The 13,291-nt window shown below is 37.2% G+C and overlaps 2 protein-coding genes across 4 annotated transcripts; one reads left to right on the top strand and one right to left on the bottom strand.

Moving 5' to 3' along the window:
* Nucleotides 1-618: 618 nt before the first annotated feature.
* On the top strand, nt 619-6,383 carry LOC132188194 (tubulin-folding cofactor A). Of its 2 annotated transcripts, none has more exons than XM_059602599.1 (4): nt 619-762; nt 3,107-3,265; nt 3,465-3,551; nt 6,037-6,383. In XM_059602599.1, the coding sequence occupies exons 2-4, from the start codon at nt 3,113-3,115 to the stop codon at nt 6,136-6,138; spliced, it is 342 nt and encodes a 113-aa protein (XP_059458582.1). In that variant the 5' UTR covers nt 619-762; nt 3,107-3,112; the 3' UTR covers nt 6,139-6,383. The 2 variants fall into 2 exon arrangements, with proteins under 2 accessions (XP_059458582.1, XP_059458583.1); XM_059602600.1 differs by lacking the exon at nt 619-762 and adding an exon at nt 1,901-2,121.
* A 1,003-nt stretch (nt 6,384-7,386) lies between these two features.
* LOC132188412 (uncharacterized) lies at nt 7,387-12,981 on the bottom strand. Of its 2 annotated transcripts, none has more exons than XM_059602853.1 (4): nt 12,610-12,981; nt 9,174-9,835; nt 7,818-8,503; nt 7,387-7,725 (listed from the first exon to the last, which is right to left on the bottom strand). In XM_059602853.1, the coding sequence occupies exons 1-3, from the start codon at nt 12,610-12,612 to the stop codon at nt 7,819-7,821; spliced, it is 1,350 nt and encodes a 449-aa protein (XP_059458836.1). In that variant the 5' UTR covers nt 12,613-12,981; the 3' UTR covers nt 7,387-7,725; nt 7,818. The 2 variants fall into 2 exon arrangements, with proteins under 2 accessions (XP_059458836.1, XP_059458837.1); XM_059602854.1 differs by having other exon boundaries at nt 12,615-12,980.
* Between the last annotated feature and the right edge of the window lie 310 nt (nt 12,982-13,291).

Genomic DNA, 13,291 nt, shown 5'->3' with positions numbered 1-13,291 from the left:
ATTGACCTAGTTTATGGGTAGCCCGCGTTTTGCATTCTAGAATACTCTACATCATAAGATGACAGCTTTTTAGAGAATTACAAAGACTGAATGTAATACTATTTTTTTAATTTTTAATTTTTTTTAACCGCACAAGGAAAAGAGGAGAGAGATTCGAATTAGTGACCTTTATGAAACATGATTTTTAGCTGATTGCACTACCTCTTGGAAACATGTAAATACTAAATTGGTTAGAGCTAAGATGTACTTTCTCCGTTAGCTAGATGGCCTCATTGTTTGAATTCGCGATTTTTTTATAATATTTTCTATTCTTTTCAAAATTGTGAAATCAAAGAAAAATAATAATTGATATTATGTTTGGATGGTTTAAAAAATATAAAGAGGGTAGATAAACCACCCCGAAATTGATGGGGGTGGCTAAACCACTCCACACTAGCAAGGTAACTTGGGGTTTTCAACTACCACCCCTAAATATATATATATATATTTTTTCAAATCTTTATTAATAATATTTTTTAGTTGGGTAACTTGGGTCGAAAAAAAGTTGAGTTGAGTTAAAAAAAAAAAAAAAATTGAGCTTAGTTGCTTTCGCAAACAAGACTAGGTGCGGTACTCCCCACAGCATGCGCCATATGCCTCTTCTTCTTCCCATCTTGGTTTAACTCTTCATACAACCTTTTGTGCTCATAACACGGTCTCCCCGTCGATCTCTCAGTCCCTCCTCCGCCTTCACTTGGTTCGTGGCGCTACCACTACGTCCAGGTATCAATCTCTATCTTTCTCTCGCTCTGTATGCCATACTCTTCAACTGGGCAGTTCTTCGAACGCCGATGGTGATACCGTGATAGCATGAAATTTTATCCTCTGTATTTTCTTTCTTAGCTTCGAACACCGCTAGTTTCTGATCATTTCATAAGCCAAGGATTCTAAACCCATTTGGGGTGGTGCCGTAGTGTTGATAAATCAAATTATGGCAGGTTTATGTGGGTTTTGAGCAGGATCAATGGGTTGTGTTTGATTCTTTGATTTCTGCTGCTTTTTTGCTGGAAGGGTTGGGGATCTTGGAATCATCCCTTCCTCATGTAAATGCTTTACCCAAGATCCGAGCTGGTTGACAAGATGGATAATTGGGGAAGAGAAGCTGCAGAGAATCTGAAAAGAACCATCCACTCTTGCACACATTTCTACTGCAAAAATGTGGACGAGAACAAATATAAGAAAGATAAAAAAAAAAATAAATAAATAAAGTTTACCGATGAATTCCATTAGATTTAGCCCTTATAAAATCATCTGGATTTTTTATCCGAAACTAGAGTTAGTGGGTAATGAAACGTATTTATGCATGCCGCTTTGCTTTTCTTTTCTTTTTTTTTGGGTGCAAAGAAACAGACCGGTTTGCTTGAATTTTTCTTTACAGCAAAACATAAGACTTGCATATTCACATTGCCTTTTCTTCATTTGGGGTTCGTTTCCTTCGAAATGCAAGAAAACCTACTTCGTATAAATTGGGAAAACAATTGTACCCACCAGTGTGTTGATTGAGATCCAAAATTTAAGAAGAATGTCAGCTTTTGCAATGTCGATGTACCCACCAGTATGCGGGTCAAGAAAACGTAGGTGGGTTCTAATTTAAGTTTAATATGCAACATTGAAAGGATGAATGCTTTTATTTTTGAAATTCCAGATGGCGGAGCCAAATGTCGGCCAGAGTTGGCCGCGACCTCTACAAAGTTGGTTTTTTTTTTTTTTTTAATTTTCTTTCCTGTTTTCCTCGCCCAAGGTCCAACACACTGTATCGCGGCCCCTACAAAGATTTTTAAATTTTTTTTCCTTTCCTTTTTCCTCCCCTGCACACCTTACAAATTTTTTTAAATTTTTTTTTTTTTTTTCCCTCTCTCTCTCTGCACGCTTCTATCTTCATTCTTCTTCTCTCCCTTTCTTGGAAACGCTGAAACGTAGCACGCTCTGGCCGTCCGTCGCTCTTTCTCCAGAGTTTGTGCTTTATCTCTGACATAGCAGCAAAGGAGGGAGGGATTGGATTTTTCAAATTTTTTCTTCTTCTTGTTTGGCTTCTTTCTATGCTCTGTTTCGAGCTAGAGAAAATCAGAGCAAGATTACAAGGTAAGTGCCTGAATTTCCTTTTCTTTTTCTCCCCCTGTGTCGTTCTTTTTTGAATTCCTTTCGGTTTGGTTGCTTTTTTTCTCAGAAACAATAAGTAACTATTGTTTCTTTCGATTCGGTTGCTTTTTGGTGTGTTGTGAGGGTTCAAAAATCTAGGGTTTAATTTGGGGATTTCCATTGTAGTTTAAATTTCGTTATACCCATTGGATGAGTGTTTTTGTTTGGAAATTTTTTATGTGTTGTGATTTTGGGTTCAAATTATTGTGGTTTGTTCCAGTGATTTTCGGTTGTTGGGGCTATATTTTACCAAAATTGAGTATTATGATAGGATTTGAAGTTGTTGGTTTTGGGTTCAAATTGGTGTGGGTTTAATTGTGATTTTGGGTGATTGGCCTCTGTTGATGGCTGAGAATGGGTGGAGAAAAACGACCAAAAAAAATTTTCTGCTGCTCTGCCACTGGGGACAGTTAATGAGTTAATAAAAGAAAATACCTCGTTCAAAAAAGAAAAGAAAAGATTGAGATAGAGGGAGTACAAAATATGAGGAATCTTTCAAGTTAATGATGTGGTAGCAAACAAATGAACCATACATTTATTTAGGAGCCTCATTTTTGTGTGTTCAATAAATTTGGTCCTGTGCAATGGTTGTCTTTAGTGATGTGTATAACGTCTCAAACAAAAATAAAATCATCAAGTGGCACTTGCCTATATCGCAGTTTTGAAGAACATGAGTGGACGGTGGTGGAATTAAGGCTTTTTTCTTCAAGACACTTTATCACTGGACGTGCCTTTGACTTTAATATTTCTAGCTTTCATGGTTTTTATTTTTTTAAATTTATTTTTTATTTTTTTGGTTAGGTGTATCTCTTATATGATTCTTGTGTGCTTGGGTTGCACCTTTGCACTTTTTAATAAATTTGTGATTACCAATCAAAAAGATTTAGGGAATGTGCAAATCCTTGGTTAAAATTCTTCCTTCTGATAGGTTCCAATGGCAACCTTAAGAAATCTGAAAATCAAGACAGGAACATGTAAACGTATTGTTAAAGAGTTGCAGTCATATGAGAAAGAAGTTGAGAGAGAAGCTGCAAAAACAGCAGACATGAAGGAGAAAGGAGCTGACCCTTATGACCTTAAGCAACAGGTATGACAGACTAAAATCATACTCCTGATCAAATTGTATGTGCTTGACCGGAAAAAAAAAAAAAAAAGACATACTCCGGATTGCATTGGTGGAAAACTTCATTGCCTATTTGGTTGAAGGAATAAGTATTTATTCATGTTCTAATATCTTCCTTTAATATCCTATTTAGATGCTCTCTTTTTGTTATATGTTTGAACAGGAGAATGTGCTGGCTGAGTCAAGGATGATGGTACCTGATTGTCGCAAGCGCCTGGAGGCCTCATTATCTGACCTGAAAGGAACTTTGGTATTGTTTCATTATTTTTGTGTGTGCCTTCCCTGCTGTTCTAACTGCTGTATTATTATTTAGCTGCTGCAGATTCTCCCTCGTATAAATCTTACTCTATAGCTTTCAGAACTCGGGGCTTATAGAACAATGGTATAAAATTGTGATTTTAACTGTCAGACTGGATAATTAGAGTACTGACTCTTCCCCACTCTTCTAGCTGTGGGTTTTGGCACGCATAAATAGGCTGCACTATGGTTGTGCACATGCACATGTGTGCATGCAACTCTTCCGCATCCTTCTAGCTGCAGGTTGTGGCACACATAAATAAGCTGCACTCCGGTTGTGAGCACCTTGTGTGTCCGTGTGTCTATTTTCTAGGCAATTAGCTTATGTTTTGGCACAGGCTGGTTAATGGTTTATTCAGTTTGATGATCACATATTGTAGATCCTTCAGAACATGAGGTTAGAAAAGAATGATATTAATTATTACTTATCAAAAAAGAATGATATTAATCATTACTTATCAAAAAAAATGATATTAATTATTACTTATCAGAAAAGAATGATATTAATTAATGTCCTCTATGGCTTACTAGGTACTGCAATAGGACTGTATAAGTAAATTATTGACTCTGCCAGCCCTTATAGTTTGGTGGTTTCAACGCGCTTGATGGGTTGGGTTCTAGGTTGTGATTCTTTGTGATCAGTCGTGTTTTAGCAGTAGCAGGTTAAAGGCTTCTTCTATGAGTCTCTATTTATACACTTTTCATAGCTATGATGGTGTGGGACTAAAGCAAGACTTATATGAAAATTATGCTTCCAATTGATTATTAACATTAGATTACTTATTTTGGGCAACCCTTCCAATTAGGCGGTTGTAACTTGTAACACACTTAAATGGGCTGAATGTAACACCTTAGTCTGGGAAGATGAGTAGCTCATATAGAGTGGGTGGTTTATAAAGAAAGTAATGGGTACTAAGTCCCACATTGTTTACTTACTTGGTAAAATTGAGCTTCATAAGTAATTATAGGAAAGCTCTAAATTGACTAGTCCTTTTACAGTAATATCGTAAATGTAACTAGCGTTTTTCCCTAGGTCATTAATAAAAGTTAATAATAGTTTTCCTCGTGTTACTGCACTTATGTAAGGTGAAGAAATGCATTCATGACTATGCTCCCTATAGGTTTCCTAGCCCCACATTCCGGCCATCTATTCTTTAGAACATGTAAATATATATGTTTATAACTAGTTTTCTCATAATAGGGCCCATGTACATTGTTACACCCTGCATACTAGGGTTGTGTGGTCCTTGCGACCATGGCAACATTTGCGGCCACAGACCTGCTCATTTGCTAATTAATTAAGGTGCACTCAGCGTGACTGTTGATGCACATTCTGGTAGAGCCTCCTTCAATGGTTGCGCTTCCATCCCAATGTCGGTAATTGTAACACCCCCAAACCGTTAGGGCTGGGTTTAATTGTAACACCCCCAACCCGCTAGGGCTAGGTTTGTTAACTTATTCACTTAGAGACGCAAAGATTTGTAAGGTTTACCAGAGCAGTTAATTAAATGTAATAATAAATGAATGATAAAAATGAAGGCTATCTCTTTCTCCCCTTTCTCGAGAAATATTGTTCTGCCTATTTTATTTTACTTTATATTTTATCACCAATAGGAGCTTGACAATCTCTCTACAGAGCTCCTCTCTTCTCAGTTGTTGTGCTTGCCATTCAATTTTTTTTTTTTTTTTTTTTTTCTCTATATGAAGAAACTGGTCCAATTCAACCACAATAACAACTAAGAGGTGTGTGTGTGTGTGTGCAATGCACGGCCCAGTTTTCTCTCAACCTGCTAAATTTTTTGGGGGTCATGTCCTCATTATGGATCTGAAACCTGAAATTGGTGGTTGTGGTGTTGGATCTTTTGATGGGTGATGAAGGTCGAGATATAAGCCCATGAGAGAGAGAGAGAGAGAGAGAGAGAGAGAGAGAGATTTCTTATTTTTCTTATTTCTGGTACTAATTTGGATAGTGGGGATGCGTTGCAACAATTTTTTCTGGATAAGAGGGACAATTGCTCAAATTTGAAAAATCCCTTATTTATTGTTAGATACATGACATGTATTTTCCACTTTCCGTTTCTGGCACCTCACTTTGTGAGAGACTGGGAAGTTTGCTGATATAATTTAGATGCAAGAAGCACATATTGAGTTCAAGTAGCAGTTATTGCCAACCGAAATACAACTTTTCAAGTGCAATGGGGAACAAAAAGAACAGATATATTTTCATGCCATGTCTTGACACCCCCTGCTTGTTGTGCTAGTGTTTGGTGTATATGCTATGTAGTAGTGTTTATACTTATCAAAAAAAAAAAAGAGTAGTGTTTAGCTCCAAGCATAAATATCTTTCCATCTACGGGGATTCATTTCAATGAAAGATTAATCAACAGAGCATTTGAGTTTTATGAATACATTCTGCTGAGTATGATATTCAATTTCAGGCTGAGCTGGAGGAGTCAAACCAAAAGGAAAGCCCAGAAATTGAGGAAGCACAAAGCACTGTAAAGGAGGTTGAAGAGTTGTTTCAAACAACTGAAGCTTAGTGTTGGAGAGCTTTCATTAACGGTGTCAATGGATTTTTGAGTTTGTTTTTCCCATTTACAGCCAGTTGGCATGGAGGGAGTGCATTTTGATGGGTTTTTGGAACCTTGCTTTTCTGGTAGCCGTATTGTCTCTTGTCTTGTGTTGGCGTCACAAAAAACTTAAAAACTATTGCATGTATAGAATATTTTTCTTGTTAGTTTTTGTTTCTATAGTATTTGGCACCTTGTGTCTTATTTTTTGTGAATCAATTTTTTTCCTCTGGTCCCCCCGCAAAGGAAACAAATGGGCGAACAAAGACAAGAGCACAGATTATTTTGTTTGATTTTAATTTTGACGTCAATATGCTGTGTAGTAGGGACTCAAATTATCCACCATATTCTATGAAGATAATGTCTCATGTTCTCCCTTGTAGTTAGAAGTTCTCAAAACATGTGGGGCTTCCTGTCTCTCGGTTGGTCGCCATGGCTTCCTTAACTGGTGCTAGGAGAATGGCTCTTAGTGGTCCTCTTTTGTTTGGTCTGGGATTGGGGTTGAGACTACAAATCATTGGATTAGTGTAATTGAACAGAACTCCGAATTATCTAATAAGTTCAATCAAGGTATACATATATTTTCTTGTTTGTTTCGGTGTATAATATATTTTCAAAAATATTTTTCTTAGATGTGAGTGTTCGGCTAATTTGAGAACAATTTCAGTTGACCAAAAAAAAAAAAAAACTTTTATGAGGCGTAAAATGATTTATGCTTTATCTACGTAAACTATTTTCAGTAGCTCTCCTACACCTCCGACCAGCCTCCGACCAGGTAATTGTGATAATGTCCCTTATGCGACCTACATGCCTAAGTAGGTGTTGGACTGCCTGAACTCCTGTCCGAACAAGCGAGCTCTCTCACACAATTGCCTTTTTCAAAATGCAAGCAAGATGAATAAGTAAGTACACTGAATCCCAATCTCACCCCCATAAGGTCTACCATATATTCTCATGTTTCTCTTATTCCGTAGCTCCTCTTCAACATCTCACTCTTTCTCGCAGCTTAGAAAGGAGGGTGGAATGAGAGTAGCGTATAGCTTGTCTTCTGAAAAATATTTTCCGACAAAAAATATTTTCCGCCCAAACAAACAGACCTAGCAACTGAACGGCATTTCGATGAATTTCACTCACAATGGCTATCCAAGTCATCAGCTTTAGTGATTTCTGTTCATACTGCAAGAGGGTGGAGAGAAAATGTATTCAAGGTTTTGGAAAGAGTAGTGGCAAACAGGTTTCGACTTATATTACAATACTTACAGCAAGTCAACTAGTAACCTGTTTCCCAATGGATTAAACACTTATGAGTTCGCCAATCTGTTATTTTCAGCCTTAACTAACAATAATTACAAAAGTTCCGGAAACCCTCTTGCGGAAACATGAGCAACTAAGTTCCACTAATTCTACTGAAACACCCATTTGGGATTCACTGAAACTTGCTTTTCCAAAGAAACTACCCTCCCCCAAGTCATGCCGGGGCAGATTGCTCTCTTGCAGGCTATAACTGCTATACTTGAGGCCAACAATTTTTGCAAGTAAAGATCTAAACAGGGAGTCCTGTACAAAATGCCAAAGATCACAGCAATCAGAGAAAAAGTAGAGCTATTCTATATTCATGGAAACAAATCACAACAAATTTTGATACATACTTCATACAGAATGACGGGACCCTCTCTTGATCTTCCTACGGAAGGGCCGACAAGCCTCAATGCTGAGATCAACAGCTGCTGCTAGTGCCATAAAGATGGCAGCATCCTCCACACATGTTATGTGTCGCATGGCCAGTTGTACCAACGGCTTGCTACTCTTCCCTTCCCCTTGCACTCTACAGCTCATGACAAAACCTCCAACAACAGGACACAATGCTGCAAAGTCTCCACTGCTTTGCGGGCTTGGTATCGGACTTGCCGCTGCTGCTCGCATTTGTCTGTCACTGTCTATGAAAAACTCACCTCCCTTTTCAGCATTGATAAATATCTCTGACATGAGAAGCTCCCCTCCCTCTTGGCCTTCAGAAAGAAGGCGAAATCGGCAGCAGACAGAATCTCTGATGCCACGTTCACGCCATGCCTCAAGCTTTCCCCATGGCTGCCAGCTCTCAGCCCTGCAAACATCAGGTCGAACAATCAACCAAGCTCCTGGGTTGGACCTGGCCACCCAATCACAACCTGTTGATGGCACAAATGGAGTTGTTATGAAGGCTGCTGCAACAGCCGAACCAGAGAGATCATGTATCTTCACCTTCCACCCCTTCCTCTCTCTTCTCTCCATCTCTAGCTCAGAACCATCAGCAGAACCTGACCAGTAAGCGCTCAATGGATCTACCTGAGGTACCCTGTCAATTCATTAACTGTCAAAAAAATAATTGGAGATAGCAGTTCATCCTACTAAATTACAAGACTAACAGAGAAACAGAAACAAGAAAATAGTATAAAAGCCCTTTTCACACACAATATTCTTACACAGAAAGCAAAAGACTCCTTTAAGGAAAAGGTAGATTTTATTTTTTTTTTGGGGGGGGTTTGGAAAGGTAAGTATAGTACTATACCAAAGTGAAGGTTACATTTCTTCTTGTAAAACTTGTTGGAAGTTAAATAGAGCATCAAGAAACACCTAGGATTTCTCTTTCCAAATATATTATAACGCAGAAAAGTTTCATGTTGCTTTCACCCAAATATTGCGTGTCACCCAAAATCTGTCTACTGTAACAGTGTGAGGATTAGCTCCTCAACTGATATAGCCAAAACTACCCCAATCAGAAAGCTTACACAGCCTAAAAGAATCTAAAGCCAGCAAAACAGTGAACAAATTAATTAACATTAAATTCATGTCAAGATATCAATAGCAAGTAGTTAATTTCTTTTCTTTTCTTTCTGGATTACATGATCCTGATTAAGCTTCTAAGTGCCAGCCAAATTTGTCAAACAAAAAAAATGAAGCAGGTTGCAGCTTTTTGTAGGTTTTAGACAATCAATGGAAATAGAAGATCACTTGAGTCATATCACCTGTCTCGACTAAACTTGCAACTGAAGATAGGCTGCTTAATGGAGCCTTGAAGCTGAACGATTTGAGGACTCAATCTAGTCACCTCTTCAAACTGGAAAATATATCTTGGATCAGGGTCCAGTTTCACTCTCAAATGAAGCTCTGCTCCTGGTTTTCCACTCTCCTGCTTGTTTTTGCCAATACCTATCCAACCATTGAAAAGAATTACTGGCTTCCCTTCACCCCATTCGGGACCAACCTCCAGCTTAAATGTCCCAATCTGATGCCTCTTGGTGCCTACGCCACAATGGGATCCCTTCCTCCCCGTAAAAACAACAACCTCCAAACACGCATGAGTGCTATAGAAACAGCCAGGTGCCAACAATGCCTTCAGATCGGATTCTTCAAGATAAAAGCTTGAGGCAATGCTATGAGAATCAGGTGTAGCTTGAGAAGAGGTTACTAAAGGGACTGACGTCGTCTGCACAGGAAAACCTCGAAGACGAATTTCACATGAACATGGAGAAGAGAGTGCCTGAATTCCAGAACTCACCGAGTTCAAAGCTGCTCCAGGAATCCTCAGTCGCAGTGAGCCTATTGACAACCTAATAAAAGCCTGAGGATCCATTATGGTCACAAATCTTTTGCCATTGTATGTGTTTTCTTCAATAGCTGAAGAACCCTGTGGCATCAGGAGTTAAGTCACAATCAGGCAGAGATAAAAAAAATAAAATATAAAAAAATAAAAACTGATACTTTTGATTACGTTGACATCAAAAGCATCAGGTGTTCTTGTTAGTGGCTTCAATTTTTCTATTCCTTTGGTTCTATTTCAAGCAAGGATTTAATAATGTAATCATTTTTTCAGCATGTAAGAAACAAGAAACAAACATTTATAAAAGGTTAGAAGTCTTTTTCCCAAACTATCAACATGTGGAAAGTTCATTCAATACAGATTACACTTTGAGCCAAAAGGAGAAACAGGTTACACCATTTGTGTATTAAAATATACTCACATATCCATACATAAATTTTTTACATACCGAAAAGTCCACACATTGACATGAGTTTTGTTCAATTTTTTTTGGAATTTCCAGACCATTTACAACAGCCTGTCAACTCATATGCTAATTACTACTTTCTGCAACTAAAAAAATTGCAAGTAGCATCATCAAGATAAGAACACTGGAATTTATTGTAGAGGCTTATGTCTGATCCCCTCATTCCAATTTCTCTACTGCAATATTACACAAAAACATAGAGTCAACCAGATCCAATTACAAAAAGTCTCATAAGTGTTAAATATTAAAATTTTCGCATCCAAGCAGAGTTCACATCCATGAATAAAAGATTGCAAAGGTTTTTATCTCATTTATATTTTCTAGAAGTCTATCCTGAACTAGGATTTCTAAATAGTTACACCTGTAATTGGATACAGAGCAGCAACTTCCCAGCTTGGTTTTGAACAGAGATGACTAGAACTTTCATTAGAAGTTGGAAGAAGCATAAGACAAATAGAAGGAAATGCAGATCAGCTTACGCAGAAAGATAAAAGGAGTTAAAGTAGCCTAATTGTAAAGTTATTGAGCAGTCATCAGTAACTTGTTGAGGCGAAAACTATGTTATTGTGTGTCGTTGAACCTACATGTTTTGGAGCATTTCTTTACTCCCAAAGGATATACCTTAAGGAATTTTATTAAATAAAAATAAAAAAATAAAAAAATTAGCATTCTATTGTTGTTTGGTACCAGCAGCGCAGTCCACCTATCCCTATGTTATTTAATTTCTGCATCTGATAAACATATTACAATAAAAATCATCATTACTGCTACTATCACAGTATTTTTTTTATGGTAAGATCCATTAGCTGCTTTGCTTCATGCCTTTACTCTAATTTTTCCACTACGAAAGATAAGATCTCCGTTGATGACGCACATTGAATCAGGGATTGTATACTTGTGTAATGATTTCAAATCACATAATCTAAATTCCAATCAAGAAGGAAGAACTAACATTCACTGGTACAAGATTGCATTTTTAATATTAGGTAAACTAATGAGGAGGATTCCCAAATCAGACAAGTCTAAGAAAGGCGAAGTTTTAACACAATGAAAGGAAGATCCCAAACTTAGCACCCACAAAGGGTATAGAATACAAGGGTTTAACTTTGTGAAGCTACAAAACTCCATAATCCATTGTTGATCAGCAATATCAGAAAGCCAAATAATTTCTAGGAGTTTGTCACCAGTAGTTAGCAGACCAGCGGTATTTCTTTGCACTGAATGGAACAGAAAAATTGTACATTATTTAGTCAAAATGTCTAAATCATTGAATTCAAGTTGTTCATTCCAAAGGTAGTTTCTGTTTGGCTTACACACCAAAGCATGGAAGATACTAATGTGAGCAAGATCTTGCTTTCACATCAAAACTTTTGTGTAGCACCTCAATTGGAATGATGAATAATTCACAGAGTTGATAGATTGTAAAGGTACTCATGGGTGCTAAGTTCCACATTGATTCCTTACTAGGTGAGACTAGGCTCAATTCTAAGGAAGCTCCAAATTGATTGATCATTTTAGAGTGATAGTGCAGGTGCTAGTTTCTCAAAGGAGGGAAGCAGTGTTAGAAACCCAAATACACTGCTATACAAGCAAGCTCAAAATCAGATATTCTTGGGTCAAACATCTTTTTTAAGTTGTTTCAGAAGGGTTGGACTAAGCATACATTTAACTCACCTCTTTTTCAAATTTTTCCATGCCATAAGTTGTTCTAAAATGTCTTCTGTTGCAGTCTTCTATCAATTTTCCTTGTGGTATCATAATAAAAAATTATAGTATTGCATGATGAAACTCCCCTGCTTAGTTTCATAATCTATTTTGGGAAGCAGGGAAACAAAGAAAGGGAAAAAAAATTGAAATTCTTCAATTTCCGAGTTTTATTTTGCACTTCTGAGTCTTACAACATAAGAACTCAACTAATCAACTTGATCTAGTTATGAACTTATAATCAGTTGAGTGGAACTTAAAGTCTAATCCATCCAAGTCTCATACCAATAACCTCATACTTTCATTTTTCTACATTTTCTCATAAAGCAAACAGCAACTACGATTGTAAGAAACCAATTTCACTTCAAACTACCCACAACAGAATAATTAAGTAGTTCAAAATCCAACAACTTTGTGTAGTTAATGGGTAAGCAACCAACACACTCCAACAAAACTCACCCAAAAGATAATTGAAACAAAAGAAAGCACTACAAGCAACAAATTTGATTCAACCCATGGAGTCAGCGCAAGTAGAACAAAAACAAAACAAAAAAAAAACTTCAAGTTTAGCTAAGAAGTGGGTAACCCACAAACGAAATTGCAAACAAAGCGAAGAAGAAACAGATACAACCGAAGTCAAAACAAACCCAGATAAGGAGTTGAAAAAGTAGAACGAATACAAAAGACCCACCATACCTCAAGAATGCCCAGTGGAATTCATGGCTCCAATTCTTCCCATTCGAGAAATTGGGTGTAGCTCCGAACAAGTGTGCGTTTGGGTGTCTCAAACTCCAAAGTAAGAATGTGGGAATTAAAGAATAAGAATTATAGATGGGAGGGGAGGGATTAGTTGTTGAACCAAGAGATCACCAATAAACAAAATCGGTGAAGAGAAATGTTAATGCCCCTTCCCGTCATGCATTATGTGTCACGAAATAGGCGGAGAAATTAAAGGGATTTGTTCTCATTTTCTATTGTTTTGTTTAATCCCGAGACAAAAAGCAGCAGCAGAGAGGTCGACGATGCTGATACATTCTATTATTAGAAATTGTTCTTACTCTTCTTTTTTTTTCTTTTTTCTTTTTTGGAAAATAAATAATAGGGAAGAAATGGAGGCCAAGAAAGACAGAGACTGGTCGTGAATACAGCTGTAATCAAGGAAAAGAGAGGAGTCCCTATCCGACACACATGTGCCTGACTTCATCATCTTAACCGTCCCCCTATTCCTACTTCTTTTCTTTTTGTTTTTTTATTAATCTTTTTCTTTTTTTAATTTGCTTCTTCTTGTTTATTGTTATTTATTTTCTATTTTTTTTAATATCCGTAATTAAAAAAAAAAAAAAAAAGAATAATTCAAACTAGTAATTTCTATT

Source organism: Corylus avellana, chromosome ca7 (genome assembly GCF_901000735.1).
Source record: "Corylus avellana chromosome ca7, CavTom2PMs-1.0".
Lineage (NCBI taxonomy): Eukaryota > Viridiplantae > Streptophyta > Magnoliopsida > Fagales > Betulaceae > Corylus > Corylus avellana.
The sequence above is the reverse complement of the archived record's forward strand: the minus strand, read 5'-3'. Positions and strand labels throughout refer to the sequence as shown.

Coding starts and splice junctions, on each gene's coding strand:
- LOC132188194 (XM_059602599.1), top strand. CDS start 3,113: ATGGCAACCTTAAGAAATCTGAAAATCAAGACAGGAACATGTAAACGT. Junction 3,266..3,464: donor CTTATGACCTTAAGCAACAG/GTATGACAGACT, acceptor ATGTTTGAACAG/GAGAATGTGCTGGCTGAGTC. Junction 3,552..6,036: donor CTGACCTGAAAGGAACTTTG/GTATTGTTTCAT, acceptor ATTCAATTTCAG/GCTGAGCTGGAGGAGTCAAA.
- LOC132188412 (XM_059602853.1), bottom strand. Junction 8,504..9,173: donor TGCAAGTTTAGTCGAGACAG/GTGATATGACTC, acceptor ATGAATTGACAG/GGTACCTCAGGTAGATCCAT.